Raw genomic sequence first — 21563 nt, forward strand, 5'->3', positions numbered from 1 at the left:
CCCGCAGCTCCGGGGAGCGTAAAAATAAGCTCTAGTTTATTTTTAGGTACTTTTTTTTTTTTTTTTCTTCCAGGAATTGGGATCAAACTCGTTCCGGGAACTCAGGGAAGAGAGGTTGGGCCGCGAGGAAGGAAGAAATGACGGATGCTGGCGTCACTTTATCATTTTCTACTTTATTACTTCAAATTAACAACCACGATAAAGCTCAAAAAAGTCCAATATTTACACAGGAAAAAAGTACAAAATCCCCCCCAAAGTTCTTCAGGTTTTTTTTTTTGTTTGTTTTTTTTTAAATTACAAAGTAATAAAAAGTTTTGCTCTTTAATTAAAAAAAAAAAAAAAAAGAGAGAAGAGAGACAGTAAAAGAGGGGTAAATAAATTAGGGAAAAAAAAAAAAAAAAAAAACAACAAACGAGGGAGGAAAATAATAAAAGTGTTAAATAGAAAGGATAAAAAACAAACAAACAAAAAAAGACTAACCCCACCCTCCCCGCCCTGCCAACAACCCATCGGCTCCACACTACAGGGACAGTGTGTCTGCTACAGGCCATAGGTCGCAGTGGTGATCCTCGTGTTTCGAAGCCCCAAGCAAGCTTGCGGCTTCCGAAATTAAAATTTAAAAACAACTAAAGTGTGTGGGGGGGGAGAGGGAAGGAAGGGGGAGAGGGCAGGAAGGGGTTGTGCACGTCCGGTGGATCTTACTTGGGGTTGCGAGAGGGAAGGGGAGAGCAAGAGGCACCGCTCCGAACGAACGCCGCGCCCTCCGGTTTCTGCGTGCCCCTCTCGTCTCCTCGAGTCCCACACGCTCTCTCTCTCCGCGGGAATTAAAACAAGTTTTTGAATTAAAATACGAAAAAAAAAAAAATAATAATAGAAAAACACGCACAGCCAGACGGAAAAAAAATAAAAATCAAAATAAAAGACAGACCCCGCCGCAGGATGGGAGGTGGGTTCGCATCTCCCTGCACGCCAGCTCCTGCATCCCCATCCTCGCTGTGGCCGGGTGCCCCTACACCCAGAGCCCTCGGAGCAGGGCAGGCTGGCGCTTCCCGACAGCCCAAAAAGACGCAGAGAAGCCACCCAAGGAAAGGAAGCCCGAGTCAACGATGAGGCCCATTGCCGCAGTTCCCCTCACAGCTTAAAATTAATTTAATGCTTGAGAAAATAAATTCTGTTATAATAATAATAAAAAAAAAAAAAAAAAAATCAGATTTCTGCCAACCAGCGTGGCTGGGATCTGATTCCCTCCCAGCCCACCAGGCGCCTGAAGAGAACAAAACAAGAGCAAACAAAGCCCCTCGCCCCCTGCCCTTGGAGAAAAAGGAGAGCAAAGTTAAAACGTATATGGCTAGAAACCATATGACTTGAAAATGATAAAAAAAAAAAAATGAAGCAGAAGATACCCAAAGGGGAGAGGGGGGAAAAAAAAAAAAAGAAAACCAGGAGCAGATCATCAGGAGAGGGTACGGGGTAGGCAACGGTATGGCCCGGGGGGGCAGCGGAGGTGTTTCTGCACGGCTCCCGCGTCGTCAGCTCCTCGGAGGTGCTCGCAGGCGGCCCTCTCGGAAACGGCTCGCGCCAGCACGGGGGCACAGCTTGACTCCTCGTCGTTGGCAAAAAGAAAAAAAAATCGTTCGTTTCTTGGGTTTGTTTTTTTTTTTTGAATGATTTTTTTTTTTTACTTTTTTGTTTGTTTTTTTTTTTTTTTGGATTTTTTGTTTTTTAAAAGAAAAATACAGTGAAGACACTAGAGAGATTAAAAAAAAAAAAAAAAGAGAAAAAAAAAAGGAAGACAAAGTTAGGAGAAAAGGCTCTTCCCAGCAATTCCAATACCAACTGGAACATAACAAACCAAATCATCTTCCACAGCCCGGCCACCCCTCAGAGTTACCCTGTCCAGTCAGAAGAGATGCTCTCTTGCTGGGCAAAGTTTCACACCCTTAATCCATGCTCAGCACCCTCCTCCCCACAACCATCACGCTGCCAGAAAAGCATTCATTAGGAACTAACAAAATGGCTCCCCAGCCCAGCACCTTCTCCACCCTCCCTACCCTCCAGGAGAAATGGAAGCTGCTTTTACGCCCAAGATAATTCATCCCTGAGGCTTTGGCAGCAAACCTTACACATCCTTCCGAAGCCAAAAAAACATCTCGTTTTAATTTAATTCATTAAATTACGGTAAGGTGAAGGGGAAAGGAAATGGCCCCAGTCCCCCCCAGTAACTTCAAGGCTTTAACCGAATCCCTAGTGGCAGCAATTCCCTCCTTGTGGGATCCCAGGTTGTGAGGACAGGCTCACCTAAGCAAACACTGGTCCAGTGGCAATTGCTCCTCACTTCCCAAGGTGATCAAATGGCACACTCGTCTGCAAAAGAAGAGAAAGAATATGTAAGGGATGGAGGAAGAAAAAGGCAAGAAGGACACAAAAACAGAGAGCTTGAGCTCCTCTCTCAGGATATCATCCCTCCCAAGGGTTTACTGTTCCACTTCTCCAAACCACTGTGGTCTGGAAGACAACCAGGTGAAGGCTCGCTCTGAGCAAAGCAGAGCTAACACCGCACTGAGCACGGCCTGCAGAAAACGCACGACTGAACTCATGGCACGACTCACATCAGCTCCAGCAAATCGAGCAAAAACCGCCTGCAGGGCCCTCGCTCTTTGTGGAGCACCCAGGCCAAGGCCACGTACGTCACAGCGGGGGCTCACCTGTGACGCTGAAATCCGTGACACTTCTTGCCGCCCTGTGAGGTCGGATGAGGAGACGTTGGCGGGAGCTCCTCGGTGTAACCTCATGCTGACCTTCCTCTCCCTGTCCACTCTGGAGATTGCTCTGGGGGACGTGTTTCCTGTTGGGGCAGAGAACCGCGAGACGACGACGTCAGCCTGGCTCCAGCATCCGGTCGATAAACGGGGGCAGCTCCCCCATCCCACTCACCAGACTGCTGGATTCGGGAGGTGGGGGTGGAGGCCATGGGCTCTGTGACATTGCGGAGACGGTTGGCAGTGGCTCCGGCGGGTGGGCCAGGGGCCAGTGCTCGCGTGGCTGACCCCCGCAGCTGCCCCATCCTCTCTTCTCGCTCGTGCTCTCGCCGCTCCCGATCCATGTCTTCGGGGTTTCGGGCTGCTCCCTGGGGCAGAAAGAGGGAAAACCCAAAACGTGGCAGTCAGGCAGGGGAGACAGCAGCAGACAGAAGATTCAGGGTACTTGACCACAAGAAAGGAGAGCTTCATCCCCAAAACAAGCTCACCCCACCATCCTCCACTCCACCCAGAGGGGCTTCATTCCCTTCCACGGAGAAATGGGGAAGAAAGCAAGCACGTGGTACTAGAGCTGTCATCACAGTCTACTTCTGTCCCATCTCCAGCTGTAGTTCTCCCCTAAAAGGTTACTCCTACCTACGTACAGCGTGAGATCGATCTGTTGATGCACACGCTGCATCAGACACACTGACAGAACGGCAGCTGTACCCCTCGGCACCACAGAACAGCTCTACCTCTTTTTACACTGCCTGGTCCCCTTTCTCAAGTTGCTCACTAGGCTTAAATACAAATGACAGGCAGTTCCTGACTTCCCTCCCCCATCTCCACGCCACAAACCAACCCGTGCTCCTCCCGTCCTCTCCCCACACACACACACTCACAAATTTAAGCATGTTCCAGTCAAAGACGTAGTCGTAGGAGAAGCCCTGGCGGTGGAAGAGGTTGCGGAAGAGCTGCCGCAGGTAGGAGTAGTCGGGTTTGTCATCAAACCTCAGCGAGCGGCAGAAGTTGAGGTATGTTGAGAACTCAGCTGGGGAGAGCAGAGAACAGTTGCTTGTTAGGCACCGTTTGTTCCCCCAGAGCTCCTCCTTAGTCCAGTGGCCAGAAGTAGGCAGCTGCATCTTCTGGAAAGGAAGGAGCTCCACAGCTGCGTGAAGAACCGTATCATTCTGTTTTGAGGCTGGCAGGAGCCAGATTTATTTGGTGGGCACCTGACTGACCTTCCTCAGTAGCCACTCAGCGTGAAGCTGATGCTTTCGCAGAAGCGTTTATTGTAGCTCAAACAGCTCCCCGCCAAGCAGCACCTGTCACCTCAGAGCCTACTGCTTCATACGTGCCACGAGGACTTCTACTCTCCCCCCGCATACAGGGCTCCACATTTGTCCACAAAGGATTGCATTTGCCGCCCCGCTGCCTGGTTGTTTCTGGGATTCATCGTGGTCAGTCCTAATCCCTATCATCCAGGATAATTCGGGGTCATGTGCACACCTTCTCACCTCACTACACGTCCCCTTTCCAGACTGCTTCTGAGTTTCTCAAAGATCCTCCCCAGCAGCTTCATGCCCTTACTAAAACAAGGCTCATCTGTCTGCTAAAACTCCTAAATTTCTGACATCTGAACCAGAAATGTATCATCACGGGTCTCTTTTGCTTCTCCTCACCGGTGTCAGCAGCACATCTGGGGCTGGGCTTACCGGGCCGTGCCCTTCAGCACCCGAGGCTGCAGGGAGTTTCAGCAGCAGAAGCAAGCCATGCACCACACAAGACAGCCACCGAGATCAGAGCACTTACAAGGGTACCCTTTGCAGAGCACCTCAATGGGCGTTGACATCTTCTTCTCGCTGATCCTCTCGTACTTTTGGCGCTTGGTGGCAGCCTTGAGGCCCTGCCAGGGCAGCGAGCCCAGGTTGAAATACATGAGCACGTAGCCCAGGCTCTCCAGGTCATCGCGACGGCTTTGTTCTGCGGGAAGAAGTTACACGGGGCAAGGAGTGAGTGGCAACCAGAACTGCTTCGGCAATCACACAGGTTTGGAGGTGAACACAGAAGCAAAGAAACAGCATCTCGCTCTTCTTTGTTGGGTCTGTAGGGACAGACAAACCGGCAGAAGAAATTCCAGTACAAATTCCTACAGGGCTGTTCATACTGCAGCTACAGCACAAGCCGCTCCGAAAGGGGTAATTACTCTGACTGCCTCCTTCCTCCCGCCGAGAAGCCTTAATTCCCACGAGAATCCAACATCAAGAAGCGCTGCAGCAGCTCTGCCTGCTTCCTCTTCCCCGTCACAGAGGAAGGGCACTTACGCTCCTCCACACCCAGGACAAGACCTAACCCGGGGATTAGTCATGGCAGAGACTGTCACGGAGAGACAAAGCTCACAGAGGCAAGCCCCAGACTGCCCTTTCAAACACATCTTCCAGCTTATCTGCTGATACCCTTTAGACAGGGCAAAACCAAGGAACTAGTGACCCCTTCTCGAGATAAACAACTGTGCTCATAATTTAGAGAAGCCCAGCAGGTAGTATTGTTAGGTAATACCGTGCAGAGACGGATCGGTGGCATTTTTCAAGAGGAAGAGGAAAAAAAGGCACACTTTGAACAAAAAGGTTCCCCTCCAAATGGGAATGACCGTGTAACTGGCACCACTGACAACCCTACTCAGGGCAAGGACTGTCCTTAACAGGTCATTATAAAGGTCTGCTTTTAGATATGTATTTATGAAACACAAAACTTTGTTTCCCAAGCAAAAATATTTCACATGTAACTGTTTCTTTGTCATGGCCAAGCCATTTTAAGTTACAAGTTTGCTCAGGATGCAGTTGACAGAGAAGCTCAGCAACTTGGCCGGGTTAACTTGTGACACTTCCCTCAGCTCCCCCAGCGTACGTACGAATTCATCTACACGCCTTCCCGAGAAGCTCTGGCCCCTGTCGCCCTACTTCCCTCCCAAATACCAACCACTTTGGAGGAAGTGTTTTGCATCTTCTGGAGAACAACTTAAACAGGTAAGATGCAAAACACGGCTCGATGGAGAACACAGGGGAAGAAGAAAGGCTGAAGAGGTTCATCCAGGACATTCGCCTACTACCGCAGCACGTCTTGCCGGATTCAGTGCCACGTCCCAAAAGCTGCTGCAGACTACATATTAATCTGTGGGTTCGGTGTCAGCTACACGCTGCCACCTGCCCCATCCGAAGGCCAGTGCAGTGGTCCTGGCACCCCTCGCTCTGCCAGCCTACCCGAGCCACTTTTCTGAAGGCTGCAGAAGAAAAAGAGGTTCAAAGCGCATGAAACGGCATAAAAACCTTATGGCCAAGTGGAGGAGAAGGAAGCCCCACTGATCCCCAAACTGTCTTACTCTGAGCGCGCAGGAATGGCTGCACCACTGCAAGTTGCCCACTTTAGAGGGGCTAATGCTTCCTAATCTCATCAGGCTGCTGCCAAAGATAACCACAGGGCTGGCTGTCAGACGCAGGGGGGGAAGCAGGGAAAAGCAAGGCACCGTTTTGCATTTGGCTGAAGGCTGGGCTGCACATGCCCTCAGAGGGCTGCGATTACACACCTCACGTATCAAATAAATTAAACTGCACCGTGTTTGATAACAACCTCCGTCCTGACCGAGACGGGAAGCCTGTGGAAATGGAGCCCCAACACATATCCAGGGCCTGAAAGCAGAGGTGGTGAAGGCAACCCGGATTCTGCAATTTGCCAGCCTTCAATTTCTCCACAGTGCAGCTCTGACAGCCTGTAATTGTTGATTCCCTGTCTGGAGCGTGGGGGTAGCCCTTAGAGTAGGGATAGACGGGGCAGGAACCAGGGAAACCTACTGGGCAGAGGGTTCAGAAGACCCAGTTTGGTGGGGGATGCTGCAAGGCCTTACTGGAGGCACTTAAAACAACTTCAGAGAGATTCAAAGTCTGTGAGGAGCCCGGAGCACCAACATGGGTCACGGCTGTCACACTACCTGAATTCTGGTACAGACCTCAAACACTGTAGGTTCCTTTCACCTGCAGCCCCAGCTGCAAGACCCTCAACTGAAATGTTGGGTGATGGTGAAGAAGGAGTTCCTAAATCCCGTTTCTCTGTTTAATTTTCAGAGGCACGCATTCTTAAGCTATCTCCATTTTTATTTAGTTATTTTGCCTGACCTTGTGTACCAACAGCCACAGAAGTGTAGGTAACATCAAACAGCCAAAAAGGGAGTAATAAGTTGGAGTTAGGAAAAAAAACGTCACCTTAGTGAACCAGAGAAGTGTTATCTAACATCACTACTTCCCAATTTCAGAAGCTCGACAATCGTTGACCACCTCGCGAAGAAGCAGGCCAAAATCTCACCCTACGGCTCGAGAAGAGAAAAAGAAACACGAGCGAGGTGAGCGCCTGCGCAGAGCGAGCCGGTTCAGGGGCAGGGTTACAGCCGTGACCTGCGCCCAACCTGCAACGCCACCTCACACTTCCTCTCTCCATTTCAGCTCAGTTTCTCAGCTCTCGTACAACAGACGGGGAGCTGCTGCTTCTCCAAGACGCTGCTCCTCACTCAAACGCCCTTCCAACGCAAAACACGAGGCTGGCCTCCCACACAGCCCAGCACGGCCTCTCAAATCCAAACCCCCCCCCCCCCGTGCTCAGGAGCGGCGCGGAGATGCGGTGCCAGCTTCTTCCCACTCCCAGGGAGATCCCAGCCCACGCCGTAGCTCCTTTTGTACCAGTGGGTCCTCAGAGGGAGCTGCGGCAGGGGTGAGCGGCAGGAAGGTGAGCTACCTGCTGGAGACATGCTTGGGCAAAGACGAGAGAATGAGGACTGCTTGCCTTGGATGCCAGGTTCGTGCCAAAACTAGTTTCGAAGCACCTCCTGGTCCCCCTGCATGGTGCTTCCCTCCCACCCCAAGCAATGCTGGCCTCCCTAAATCAAAAAAAAAAACCTCTTTGCTAGAGCCAGCCAGGCTACGAGCAGTCTTACCCAAGCAATGCCTTCCTGATTACGCACTCAGACCTGACGCTGCACATTCTGGGACTACGCTTCCCCTTTCTTTCTCTCCCCGCCGCGTGGTGACGGCCTTTCAAAGCTCACAGAGATCTGAAACGGGGTGGCAGAAAGCGGGGTCAGCAGAAGACCTTCGTGATCGGCACAGCCTACGCCTGTGCCGGCCTCGAGACGGGTTTGGGGAGGCGCCGCCCCCCCGCCCCCAGCCTCCTGTTACCCAGACGGAGCCCACCAGGCTTCCCCCAGCAGCGGCTCCCGGGCACCCCTGGGCATCTATTTCAGACTTCGCAAGCTCCAGAGGGTGCAGGGGACTCTCATCCCCAGAGCATGTGAAAATTGACTGGAATGCGTGAACCCAAGCCTGCACAGTCCGCTGCCTCCCCCAACGGCGAGTCTCCAGCTGTGGAAGCCCTCCCCGATCTCGCCTCCTACTTTTTTTCCCCCCCCTGCCCGGTCACTGGGAAAAGAATGTGTTTCCTCCAGACATCGGAATGCCCAACCCTTAGCTTGCACATTCAAATAAAGGCGTTTATTCATTTGCTATTCCCGTCACACCGATACCCCAGCACCTGGTTCCTTCCCTCTCCCCCTAAACCGCGGTAACGCAACGTTAAGGCAGAGAATTTAGTATCTGAAAAGACAAAAAATAAAATAAAAATGCAGAGCGACTGTTCCCATGGCGATGCTGCTAACTCACAAACACGTCTGCCACTTACCCCGTGCTAGGGGCTCGAGAAAGAGGGACTCCGGCTGCCACCCTGCCACCCCAAACCCTCTCCTCCAGGCAGGTCGGCTGCCCCGAAATCCCAGCGAGGTGACAGATCCGCGGCGTGGAGATAACGTGCCCGAGACCTGCTGCACCGGGTAACTCACACCCAGCGTTTGAGAAGCAAAGGGCACGGAGAGAGCAAGGGACTGCGGCGCTCGGATTGACGGCGGCTGCAATTTGCCCTCGGCTCAGGGCGCAGATGTTTGTCCCTCCTGACCCACGAGCCAAGCAGCAGTAGTAAAGGGCTAAGTTAGGGGTCGGGTGAATAATAAAGCCGCTCAAGAACAACCAAGCCGCGCCCACGCCCAGGCAGCCAGCCTCTCGCGCTCGGTTCAGACGGGGCAGGCACACGCAGAAGGGATCGGCAGACATAGCAGGAAGAATTATTTTGTGCATGTCTCCTGGTGGCAGTTACCATGGCTGTGGAAATCTTGACCGAGAATTCGGCGGAGAGCCGGTTTATATATAAGCGGGTCACGCCAAAATACAGGAGAGCGACCCGGGGAGCACCACAAGAGCTATTTTTACGACACGAAAGAAGGCGGGAGGTCACAGTCCACTCAGCACACAGCAGTCCCTGTTTCAGTATAAATAAAGCAGTTTCAGTCTGGGACTGCGGAGTAGGAAGCAAGGAGGACGGGGAGAAACTGCTTGCTCCGCAGGTCAAGTGTTGGCTCTAGGCTTTGGAGAAAACATCTGCGAGAGGGGAGAAGCGAGAGCTTTCCCTAGGAATACGAGGATATGAAAACTTGTAGAAGCTGTTAGTGCAAAATATCTGAGCTCTCTGCTGTGATTCCCAAATTCCCAGCTTACACATTTCAGAAGAAGCTCTCCCGAATGCAAACCGAGCTGCGTCCCTCGATCTGCCGGCCGGGCAGTTCTGGTGTTTCTGCTGCTCAGTAGCAGAACAACCTCAGCCTGTTCGGAAGGAACCCCGTGGTAAATACAAAACCCTCACGGCGGGGACAAAGAGGTCACAGAGAAAGAAGCACCCAGTCAGGGAAAGGGAGAAAAAAACTGCAAGAGGTTTCCACCTCTGCTCCTCACAGCCACCAGGTTACGGGGCTCACTCCTAGGCCAAGAGCTTGGGTGACTTCAGGAGGTTTAAGTGCCCCGTGGATTACCCCGTGCAGCATCTACAAAGCCTGTCAGCGGTATAAAACCCGGCTGAACATCCAGCCCAGCTTTATCACCGCTGGAGTAGCCTGAAATCATCAGAGCAGAGCCCTGGCTCCCCAGAGCTGCCTCGTGTTCTCTCTCTGAGGTGAATGGGAGAGTGTTGTCAGCACGCCCACGCCTCTTAAAGGCCTGCGAAAGCCAACAGCCCTCATTATCACAAAACCTGGATGTTTGTGCCGAAGGAAGCCTCCCCTCGTTTCATCTGCTCCTGCGTTTCCAGCACGCTGCTGTCCCCCTCCTCAGCGGTGGGTGAGAGGAGCCTCACCGCATGGTGGTGGGCCTGCACCCTCCAGCTCTGACAGCTACAAACTCATCGCCGATGCAGTCGGGAAGCGAGGTTTTTCAGCTGCACCTATCCCTAAGGGCTTAGGGTCTGCCAATGCCTCCTCACACATCTAAAACGGCACAAGGCAGAGTTAGAGGCAGTAAATTCAAGAGGCTCGCGGCCTCACCGCTTGAAATAGGGCCCTGCTGTACTACTAAGCAGTGCACAAACACACACCAGCAGGCAATTCATCCTCTCTGGAGCTCAGAAGGACGCAGAAGGCAGGAGAGGTAACACAGCCACAAGGATTCAGTTCTTTGCCCGCCACCTGCAGCAGCAGAGCCGGGCGCAGGACCCAGCTGCGAGCGACTCAAACCCTGGAGGTGGCTTTGAAACCTTCAGGAGAACATTTGCTGCTCCCCCTGGCACCAGACACAGAAGTGTGTCCCGTGGAAAGCAACAGCAGGCTCACCGATTCCCAGGTGGGTGTTGATAGAGGCGTAACGGGCTGTGCCGGTCAGGTTCTTGTTTTCCCGGTAAGGGATGTGCTGGTGGGTCCGGGCGTCTCGGTATTTCTTGGCCAAGCCAAAATCAATGATGTAGACTAAGTTGCCTTTTTTGCCAAGCCCCATAAGGAAATTGTCTGGCTTCACGTCCCGGTGGATGAAGTTCTTGGAATGAATGTACTCGATACGGCTAATCTGGAAGGGGAAAAAAAAATAAAAAATCAAATAAAACAAAGTGAGAAGTGAAAAGAAAGCTCATCGTAGCTGCAGCCATTCTAAAGATGCCATACCCTGTCAAAGCAGGCAAAGGGACCCTTTTGCAGAGAATATCCGAGATGGCAGGCAAGGAAAACACAACCCTTCCCACCCCCTGGAGGATCTGGAGATGGAATTTGACCCTGCACACCAGCACAGTCCTCAGCCTGGGGAGGTCACTGTTAGCGCCACAAGGAAGGGATTGGAGAGTCTTTGCGTGGACTGAAACTCTGAGCTTCAGGGTTGCCACCAGTCAGCTTTCAAACTAAGCCAGGCTGGGAAAGGAGAGGGTCCAGAAGAGCTGAAGATCCTAAGCCCAGGGCAGGCGCGGTTTACTCAGGGTGGGTAGCAATAGAAGTTGTTTATCAGGCCAGTAAAAGTATCTACGCATGCAACACGAACAGAGGGCGAGCAAAAGAGGAAGGAAGGACGGGCAGAGATTAGAAAAAGTCAGCAGTGCCTAGGTTCCAGGCCTCCAGCTTCATCGAGGAAGAAAAACCTGGCAGCCACTTGCTGCTAAATGCAAAAGCCTGGGGTACGGCATTGCTCGAGCACGGTGGATGGGGATAAAAGATAAAAGAGGCAGGGAGAAGGAGAGTAGGCACAAATGCTTCAGAGGAAACTCACCATCTGGTCTGCTAGGAGCAGAACTGTCTTGAGACTAAATTTGCGGGAACAGAAGTTGAAGAGATCTTCCAGGCTCGGCCCCAAGAGCTCCATCACCATCACGTTATAGTCCCCCTCCGCTCCACACCACTTAATGGAGGGGATGCCCACTGGGGAAAACACAAAAATTAAGCCCCCAGAACACAGGCAAACTGCTGCAGCCCCCGCCGAGCGGGTTCTGTGCGATACCAAATCGTTTTTTTTTTCTGAGGCCCTCCAGAATAATTCCCTCCCCCAACCGCTCGCTCCCCCAGCCCCGTCCTCTCCTCCCCAGCTCACCTCCTCCTTGCATCATCTTGTAGAACTTGCTTTCGATGTGGAGCTGGGGGTGCTTGGTTTTGACACATTCCAGTTTGATGGCCACCTCTTCACCAGTTGCAATGTTGGCTCCTGCGCAGAGACGAGGGTAAAACGAAGATCAAGCAGGCTTCCAGTGAAGTAAACCATTTTAACAAGGCCCTCGCAGGTGCCCAACCCTTGAGATTTGCCCTGAAATTTATTCTCTGCGACACAAACGAGATCCGGCCGCTTCCTACCAAGCTTCCAGCACTGCCATGTGCAGAGAGACGTCCAGAGGAAGGCACATGACTAGCGAGCCAGCTCTGCCCCTGCAGCTGGGCTAGAACAACAGTTTTACAACACACAAACTGCCTCGTTGTCTCAACAAGTGCCAGACTTTGAGAGGACAGCCTGCACCAGCAGGAACAAAACCGAGGACAAGTTTTAGCTGTCCCTGAGCATACGCTCAGCCCCCTAAGCCCAAATCAGCCCCCAGGCAGGGATACGGAGTGCATCTTCCCTAGAAAAATTACTGCTTACCTCCGGTGCCAATGGGTTGAGGAGACATTGCTAACATTCCCTCTGGTTTTTCCTACAGCCCTGACCTGCTTGATACAGACAATTCCCCAACCTCCAGCTTCTCCCTCTCCTGAGGGCTTTAACAATACCTTTATCTTTTGCCAACACAAAAACATTTGCTGCATCCAAAATTAGAAGCGTGAAGAAATAAACTGAGCCCGGAACTGAATTAAGCTACTCGGACGCCTTTTGTTGAAGGTATTGCTCGATGGTTTGTGGTGACACAAAAGCACCTCCCCGCGTGCTTCCTTCTAAAAAAGAAGCGAGCTGCCAGCCACGAAAGCCAGCACTTTAGTCCCAACGCGCACTGCCAGAGGAGGAACAGGCTGATCCTTCTCTAGTATTAGCAGGGAGGATTCCAGATGTTTCCCATCATCCTAAAATGGAAAGAATGAAGATCTGCCACAGGTCACGGGAATGACACTCCAGCCTTGCTTCTCTCTCCCCCTTCCCGCGCCTGCCTCGCGCACAAACAAGCCCTTCCTCGTATCAGGGACTGTTAGAAGTTGCACCCGAAGGCAGCTCAGAGGGCAGCTCTGCTTCCCAGCTGCTTGGGAACTCTCCCAAAGCAAACTGCTCCGGCACACGCGTGGGGAGCGTGAGCTGGAGTCAGAGCTGGTGTTTTGTAGGTAACCCACAGCCGGTTTTTGTAGGTGTGGTGAATTCGTGCCTCCCGACCCCTGCGTTAAGACTCTGAAAGTCCTAAAGAAACCCACAAGGACAGCTGCAGATGGATCTCTCTCCATCCTCTTTCACACACTTCCTCCAGAACCAGGGACTAGAGAGAAAAAAGGAACAGTTTGTGCAACTAAATCCCTTCTCCCAGTGGATCCTAAACGAGATCCATCTCGTGCTGAAGGGTTCGGGCGCTGCTTGTACACAAGAGTCAGCCAAGAGCTCCCTGCGAGCAAGAAGACGTCATTGAGATGCTACAGTGTCAGGTCGAGACAGACAAGCTGGGAGGAATTTGAAAGAGAGGAACAAAAACGATCAGGGCCTAGAGGGATTGATTTACTAAGAAAGATTAAAAGAGCTAAATATGTAACAGAGACAAGAGATACAACTAAGAAGGGTGGGGAAGAAGAATGGGACATGACAACAGTCTGCAAATATTTGAAGGCTGTAAACACCAAGGAGGGAGAGGAATTATTTAGGGTGCTCGGAGGGAGGGGAAGGAGGAGCAATGGAATGGATTTAATAAGGGTTTTTACTCAAGAGCCAGTTGAAGGGAAGGGGGAAAAACCACCCCAATAGTTAGAGCTATTTTTCCAAGGGTTACTTCAGAAAAAAAAAAGATTGCTATTTTCCACTTAAAGACCTGCTGGCCAGCAAACCAAGCCCGTTCTTTCCCTTCACTCCACCACAGGACCCTTCTTACAAAGATCAGGGAAAGAAGAGCAGTAAAAGGGGCTCAGATCACAGCAAGGACGTGGCCCTGGACTAGCTGTGTACCTTCTAAATGGGCGTTCAACCACAGGGCCACATTCAGCACGGAAACACCCAGGATACCCAAAAAGACAAGAGCATTTCCTTCCCATCTCTCTTCCCCCTGCCTTTGTGAAGATTTTCCTCCAAATCCTCCGCAGCAGCTCCCTTGTGCATCCCCTGTTTTTTTTTTTTTCCCCTCTCCCAGTCCATCTGCTGCCACACGAGAAGCGATGACTCTCGTGGACTTCTGGCAGCATTTTCAACGACCCTTTTACCCCCAAAAGCCAAAGAGTGGAAGGACGAACGCGTGTTTAGGAAGATGGCAACGTACCCACTGACAAGGCTGCCTGCAGGTGGGGGTGCCATCTGCGAGCACGTAAAGTGGGAATGGAAAAGGGGGGCATCGAACATTAGGAGAGCTTAGATCCTACAAAACACGAGGGTGGCGCTCAAGTGATCAGCGTGGCCACCAGCCCCACGCTCTTGGTAGCCCAGATGCAGGTGTCAGCCTCCGAGAGGAAGCACAATCCCCCGTGGCCTGGGACAGCGAAAATAGGATGAATTTAGTCTGATAAGGGGCTGTTTTTTGCTGAGGGGGTGACAGGCCTTCAGCCAGCCCCCCGCCCCTAATACCTTCAGCTTGCTCCCTCTATCATTTATTTTTTGGGGGCTAGAGGTCTACTCAGACAGCGACTACCAGCAACCAGGAGGATCAGAGAGGACTCCCTTTGTTCCCCGCCTTAACCACCATCTTTTTTTAAAGGCACAAACACAAAAGCAACAGTTCCTCGCTCTGAAACCCCCCCCCCCGGTTTCAGACGAGCCAGCCGAGAGACGGCTGTAGGATCGGGGATAATTCCTAACATCCGCCCCCGGTCTCGCTCCGCTGTGGGGGCCGCGCACGGCAGCGACTCATTCATCACGAGCTGTTTGCAGCGGGGCCCCGGGGACAGGGGATGTCACCTGCTGAACAGGATCTGCTTTTAAGAGAGGCCTGGCCGCCCGCCTGGTGCGGCCAACGCCACCCTCCTCCCGCAGCGGGGGCCAGCCGACGGGCGCCTGCCCCGGCTCCTAGAGGGAAGAAAGGAGGGCTGCCAGCAGATGGGAGAAGGCAGAGAGGGTGAGAGAGAGTTAACAGGCCGGGAAACAAAGGAAACGAGCTCCCCTCCCAGCGAGGAGGAGCTTGCGAGCAGGAACTGTCCAAAGGCAGCGCTGTGCTGTCCCGGCATGCTTTGTCTGCAGCTCCCTCCTTCCTCGCCCCCTGCGCTCACCCCAAGGGCTCCCCGGGTGGACCCCAGCCCCGGCCATCTGTACGAGGCCGGCAGCGCCGCCCTGACAAAGAGACTCTGCTCCCAGCTGGGTTTTGGTGCCCTGCTCGAGGCTTTTTGGAGGCAACGGGGCCTAGCCGAGGCCTGCGGGCAGCCCCATCCAGCAGCCATCCCCTCACCAAGGCAGGGGACGTTGGTTGAGCCCCAGCTTAAGCTGCGCGACAACTCCCCCCGCTTTGTGCGTGTGCCCGCGTGGAAATTCGGGTTCCCTTCTGCCAGGAAACCCGAGGAGCAGAGCACGCGGCACCCCTCGGCTCCTGAGGCAGCGCCACCCCAAAAGAGGGAGGCCGGGAGTCCTCCCGACTGCCAGCCCGAGCCCTCGGGGCTGGGGAGTCACCCCGGCTCCGCCGAGTCTCGCTATCGCTGCTTCCAAGCAGGCTGGCTTGCTCCTCAGGGAACATCACAAGGCCTTTGATACCGCGCTCGAGCCACGCGGCTGAACCCAGCTGCCCTGTGTCAGAGGGGGTCTGCGGGGCTTCGAGCCCTGGCACGAGTGTTAAAGGCTGGGTCTGGGCTAAAATAATCATCCCCCCTCGATCCCCAGCACCTGGGCATTACCCAAGCACCTGAGGCACTGACTGGCTGAAAAAAAGAAGCAAAAGGCAGCACCCGGTGGAATTGGGCTCCCTTATCCATTATTTATCACCTTTGTTCGTGCTCTGGAGAAAGGTGGCAACAAAGCCCGTTACTGATGATTCCCACAGGATACTTCGTCAAGGGGAGCTGCCAACACCAATCAGGGGAGAATAATAAAGCAAAAAGAGAGCTGGGGATAGAAGCCAGAGGTAGAAAACAGAAGGTGATTTACAAAACAGGGAGAAGTAACCTGAACTAGAGGCATTCACTGAAGGGGAACTCGGGGAGGGACGGAGATGTTGCAGAACCTGGAAGAGACCTCGCACAATACAGCTGACAGCACGTTTCGGGCCAGCTCTGCACTTTGGGTCTCCCAAAGTGGTCCCAGGAGACCCAAAGTGGTGCCAGGAGACCCAAAGCGGTCTCAGCTGGCATTACACATCACCCAAGGGTGGCCCTCCTCGGCCCAGAGCTGGAAACGCCACACCTGAAACGCCGTGGAGGCTCCGAGCTGCTCAGCAGATGGACGAACTGGGAGAAACTGAGAGAGCAGCAGCAGGGAGGGGCGGTGGATGTGGTGGGAAGCAAAGCAGGACTCAACTGAGCCAACAAACAGCCCAGGAGCGTATGATAAGCAGCTGTGAGTACCCAAAGGGTGCAGACACCAGGAGGAAAGGGCAATTGTTCAGATGGCCTGCGGGACTACAGCTTACAGGGTGATGGTGGGAACTGGACAAGAGGTGAGGCCAGCACAGCTCTCACCAGTGGCTTTCGGGCTACTGGCTAGTCTCGCCACTCCAGCCCCACTCGGTTTGAGCCAGTAACATCATCAGGGAGCGCATCTACACATCAGTGTGCTGCCTCGGAGGAACTTCTCCCCAAATGCTGCGGTAACAGGAAACCCCAGAGCTTCACAGGCTCCGTCCGCTGACCCCACGCAGCTCCCGGCTCAGGTCACTCCTGCTGGTAACTCTAAATCCCACTAAATCCCACCCCACCCACTACAGACCTATCAGATCTGGGTCCCAGGGCTTTAACCAGGCCAGCCTCTCCGACCTGTTTTCCACCTCCTCGGCTCAGGCCTCTCTCGCAGGTGCTGGACCACCTCTCCCACTATCAGCCTCCCCATCGCTTTACTCGTCTCACCCCGAAGGCCAGGCCATCTCCTCCCTTCCCACCACCCACCCACAGAGTTTATACCCACACACCCAAGCTCAGGAGAAGGAGGCGTGAGAGTTGGAGGAGGGTGGATGACAAATACACCCTCAGTAGCCCAAACCTAGATCATTCTGATCCAACACCGCTCCGTCTCCAGTATCTGTGAGGCAAGGCGGAGTCCATCCCACCCTCTGCGCCATCAGAGGGCCAGCAGCAACTGGAAGCACTCCTTGAAGCTCTTTTTTTCCCCCTTTCCCCACCACCTCCAACCTTACCCGGCACCTGAAACACCACCAGGCGAACAGAACAAAAACAGTGGTGCAACCCAGAGACAGCAACCTGGCAGGAGGAAGGACGCAGAGGCTCACACTCACCTAGATAAATGTCCCCGAACGAACCGCTGCCGATCTTTCTGCCCAGCCGGTACTTGTTCCCCACTCGAAGCTCCATGGCTCAGGCGTGCTGCGGAAAAAAGGGCAGAAAATGGTTAGAGGAGAGCCAGGAGCTGACTCGGTAGCCGTGGAAGGCTCCAGAATGGGCCTCGCTGCTTCGCCCAGCACCTGAAATGTTTCACCTTCTACGCAGCCACTGCCCTGATAGCGTGGATGTCCAGTGGGAGCTGGAAGTGCTGCAGGAACGCGACCCTTTTGAGAACACCATGGGAAGGCAGAAAGATTGAACCTCGTTTCCCACCATTTTGTTCAGATTTGGGGCAGGAAATCCCTTTATGAAGGCGCCAGCACCCTCTCCCTTCACAGCCAGCTAAAATAACCGGCACCGGGTCAGTTCTAGCAGCAGGAACACCAACAAGGGTGCTGTGTCCCGTGACCAGGAGCTCCCTCTGGCCCCACAGCACTGCAACCAGGGGCTGCGAGAGGCAGACAGACAGACAGACAGACAGACAGACTGCCAGCAGCAAGCACCTCCGCTGCCCCTGGGCTGGGGCTGGCACGGGGGCCAGGGAGGAGCCGTGGCGCAGAGAAGCAACAACACCATTTGCTTATCTCCTCGCACCTCTGCTGATGGGATCTGAGCCTCCCCGCCTGTGCTACCCCCCCCCCAAGGTGAGCCAAGTGCTTGTTTTCAGCAGCCGGGGCCTTCCCCCATCCCGGTGCCCGAGGGGATCAGCTAACCCTTTGACCCTTCCCTTTGTACCTTCCCCGGGCTCTGCCTCCTCACCTGCCAGAGAAAACCCACTAAGGTAGAAGGAACTTGCTCCCCATCCGACCTCAACCTAAAGCGACCACCCTCTGGTCCAGCAGCTTCACCGACTTGCCCCTAGGAAGCGCAGCTCTTCCCCGGGCTGCAAGCACGGCTCCTTTTAGAGGAACCCGCCGCGCTCCTGATTTATGCAATGCCACGCTATTAGCGTACGAAACGCAGACACGGAGTCTGTTGGGGACAGGAAAGGTGAGGAGTGATTCATGTTTTTCACAAGTAGGTGAGAGGAACTTTCCCTCGCCACGGCCCGCTGGGAAGGAAGCATCAGCGAGGGAGAGGAGGGAGGGAGGGCTGGCTCTGCCAGACGCACACACACACACACACAAAAAAATAATCCCAGCTATGGGATTCTGGGCACACCATAAACCCGGAGCTGCTCCTCCTGCCCCAGGAGATGGGATTACAGAAAGAGGAACGGCCGAGCTGCAGGGCCGGGGAAATAATCCTATCAAGGCATTCAGGGGACATTGTGAACCCTGAAAGCAGAGCCCTGCCACCAGAAACCACCCGCAACACGCTGCGAGGTGGAGTCCCCTCACCTCGCCTTTACCCACGCATGTGGGTTTCTGAAGACTACAAAACCCCGTGGCTATTTCTGACTTTCTTAGTCCCGAGGAATGTAGGCAGAGCCTTGGGAAGGGAACCGGGCGGCAGGCACACCTGGGCGAGGGCGCAGCAGGCAGGCAGGGCTTTTATCCGCTGCCTGCTGTTCCGTATCACCACGTTAACGCACGGCCGAGGTGCTCGGCCTCCTACGCCAACCAGGGATCAAAGGTCCGCGTCCCCAGGAACCCATCACGCCACCCCCATGAAGACGGCTCTGGCCTTTGTGGCCACCCCGAGCGCTTCCAACCCAAGCCGGGGCTGGGGACAGGTCCCAGCGGGGTCCCATTGCTCCGGGGCACGGTGACACCGGTCCCGCAACGCCACAATCCTAAACCTAAAGACGGTCCCACCCTTTTGGGACAGCTGGGTTGAGAAGGGTTTCTCGCACAGCAGGGCAGCAGCCCTCCTAGCTGATTGAGCAACAGGCTCCAGAGGGGAATCTAAAAAAAAAAAAAAAAAACCTGCTCCGGGGTGAGGGGGTGGAAGCGGGAAGCAGGATAATGGAGTGAAAAATCACAGTCACACAGCTGTCACCCTGCCTTATCTCCCCCCCAGCACGCACACAAGTGAACCTGGGCGGCGATGACGGCCCGATAGGGGATTCGATGGCCCGATAGGGACAGCGGGGACTCGTGGCGAGGGGGGCGGCCGCCCCCCAGCACCAACTGCTGCAGGAGCCCGAACAGCCACCGCGTTCCCCGGCTGCCTCCCTCCCCCTCCACGCGCTCGCCCCTACAGCTCCTGCCCTTACCTCACCTCCAGGTCTACTACTGCAAAGGGAAGGACGGGGGTGTAGCGCCGAGGGCTCACGTTCTGATATTTTAAAATTATATCATTCCGTGTATTATTTATAGGTGCGGAAATTTCGGAAATCCACCCCCCCCTCCCCAAGCAGACTTTAACTCTCCAGCCGAGGCAGCGCTCCCAGGGGCTGCAGGGCAATCATTTAGTTAAACCATTTAGTTTTCCATACGGGATTAAGGCGCATACAACCTTAAAAAAAAAAAAAAAAAAAGCCAGCGTGTGCTCCGCAGGAGCGTTTGCATACGGTAATATCCACATCACCCAGACACCTACAACATACTACACCGCCTCGGAAAGGGGAAAAAAAAGAAAAAAAAAGGAAGAAAATACTAAAATACTATGCAGCCACCCGTGTCGGTCCACGCACACACGCACCATTTTGCACCAATCCCCTTTTATATAATATCAAATACCCACGTACGTGCACAAAGGCCATTATATAAACACGGCACGGAGCCCACGGCACACCGGCGTGTCAGCGGCGACGCCGGGCGAAGGCCCTGCCAGCCGTTTTGTAGGGGAAGAGTTGTCTCGGCCCCACCTGAGGAGGTGGGGAGCGAGGTGCTGGGGATTTGGGCTCCCCAAAAACCACCCCAAAAGCCAATCGGGGCGGCCGAGCTCAGCAGCTGCATCATGGAGGCTGCCGAGCCCAGCACCGCTCCGGCTCGAAGGGGAAGTGTGGAGAGTGGGGGTTGCTTTGCCCATAAAGGCTGTGCAGGGCTTTTTTTTTTTTTTTTTTTTTTTTGTCTGTGTGTGTGTGTGCGCCAGTGTGAAGGGAATAAAGGAAGAGGCTGGCGAGGCGATCATCTGAACCGGCTTTAAAAAAAATTAAAAAAAAAAGGAAAAAAAATGGGGGAAAAAATCGCATTTTGATTGAAAGGGGAAACATCAAACAGCCCCCCCCCCCCCCCCTTTCACACTTCGGAAAAGGACAGATATCCGGCAGCAGATAAGATGGGGGGGCAGAAAATGATCATAATAATTAAAAAATAAATTAAAAACCAGCCCCCCCAGCATCGGAGCCTACATTTTAGGCACAAACAGCCACAAACAAGAAAATGGGGAGGGGGGGGGGGGGGTGAAATGAAATAAATCTTTCCCCTTCCACCCCCACCCCCTACAGGCAAAACACTCCGAAAGCCGGCCGTACCGGGGCTTTTATTTTTCCGGGTAGGCAACGACAACAACAACAACAAAAAAATAATAATTATAATTATAATAATAATTAATAAAAGCAGCCACCCTCCGTGAAAGGGGAACCAACTTCTCGGCACCCCCCCACACACACCAGCCGGTCGCGGCCCCCCGTTACCCCCAAAAAAACCCCAAACCCCATTCCCCCCCCGGCACAAAGGCGGTGTAGGGGGGGGTTCACATCCCAAAGACCCCACTTGGGGACCCCCAAACCCTCCCCATTTCCTATATAGGGTGGCAGCGGGGACCCCCCAAACCCAGCTCCCCCCTTCCCAAGGAGGGGGGGGGGGGGGCAATGGGGGCGCCCCCCCCCCAGCACCCCCACAAAGGGGCTTTTGTCCCCGCTGCCCCCCAGCCCGGCCCTGCCCTCCCTCCCCTCCCCGCCCCTCCTTTTCCCTTTCCCTTCCCTTCCCCTCCCTCCCTCACACAAAGAGCCGGAGGGGCCGCCTTTCCCCCGGGGTTTGCGCCCCAAGATGGAGGCGGGCGCCCCCCATACCCACCCAGGCGGGAAGGGGGCCGTGTGGGGCTGCTGCTCCGCCGGCTGTCAGGGGGCCCGGCGGCGGCGGAGGGGAGGATGACGGAGGATTGGGGAGGGCTGGCGGCTGCCCTAGCCCCGGCTGCGGTCCCTCCTTCAGCTCAGCTTGAGCGAGGCGAGGCGAGGCGCTGCCTGCCGCCTCCCCGCCCGCTTCGCCGTCCCCTCCAGCCGGCGTGTGCTCGGCGCAGCCCGGCGCTCACCCAGTTTCCATTGAGCCCCGGAGCCAAACCCACTGATGTCACCCAGCACAGCCCCAGCCCTCCTCCTCCTCCTCCTCCTCCCTTCTTCTCCTCCTCCTTCTTCTCCTCCTCCTCCCGCCCGCCGTTAAAGGCGCAACCGCCGTTCCCTCTGCCCCCCCTCTCCTCAGTCCCCGTCCCCTCAGAGAAGGGACATGGGGGACGCTGCCCCTCGGTGGCTCCCCGCTTTCTCCTTTCTCCTTAGCCCTGAGGCTGGAGGTTGCCCAATTCCCTCA

At 54.3% G+C, this 21563-nt stretch overlaps 1 protein-coding gene across 1 annotated transcript; it reads right to left on the bottom strand.

Moving 5' to 3' along the window:
- Positions 1-186: 186 nt before the first annotated feature.
- On the bottom strand, positions 187-21314 carry LOC311211978 (casein kinase I). The gene is made up of 11 exons (XM_084291027.1): positions 21057-21314; positions 17106-17193; positions 11663-11773; positions 11345-11493; positions 10429-10657; positions 4551-4721; positions 3641-3789; positions 2935-3127; positions 2706-2845; positions 2299-2364; positions 187-1747 (listed from the first exon to the last, which is right to left on the bottom strand). The coding sequence occupies exons 2-10, from the start codon at positions 17179-17181 to the stop codon at positions 2332-2334; spliced, it is 1251 nt and encodes a 416-aa protein (XP_084147153.1). The 5' UTR covers positions 17182-17193; positions 21057-21314; the 3' UTR covers positions 187-1747; positions 2299-2331.
- Between the last annotated feature and the right edge of the window lie 249 nt (positions 21315-21563).

Source organism: Netta rufina (genome assembly GCF_964035555.1).
Source record: "Netta rufina genome assembly, chromosome: 1".
NCBI classification, from domain to species: Eukaryota; Metazoa; Chordata; class Aves; order Anseriformes; family Anatidae; genus Netta; species Netta rufina.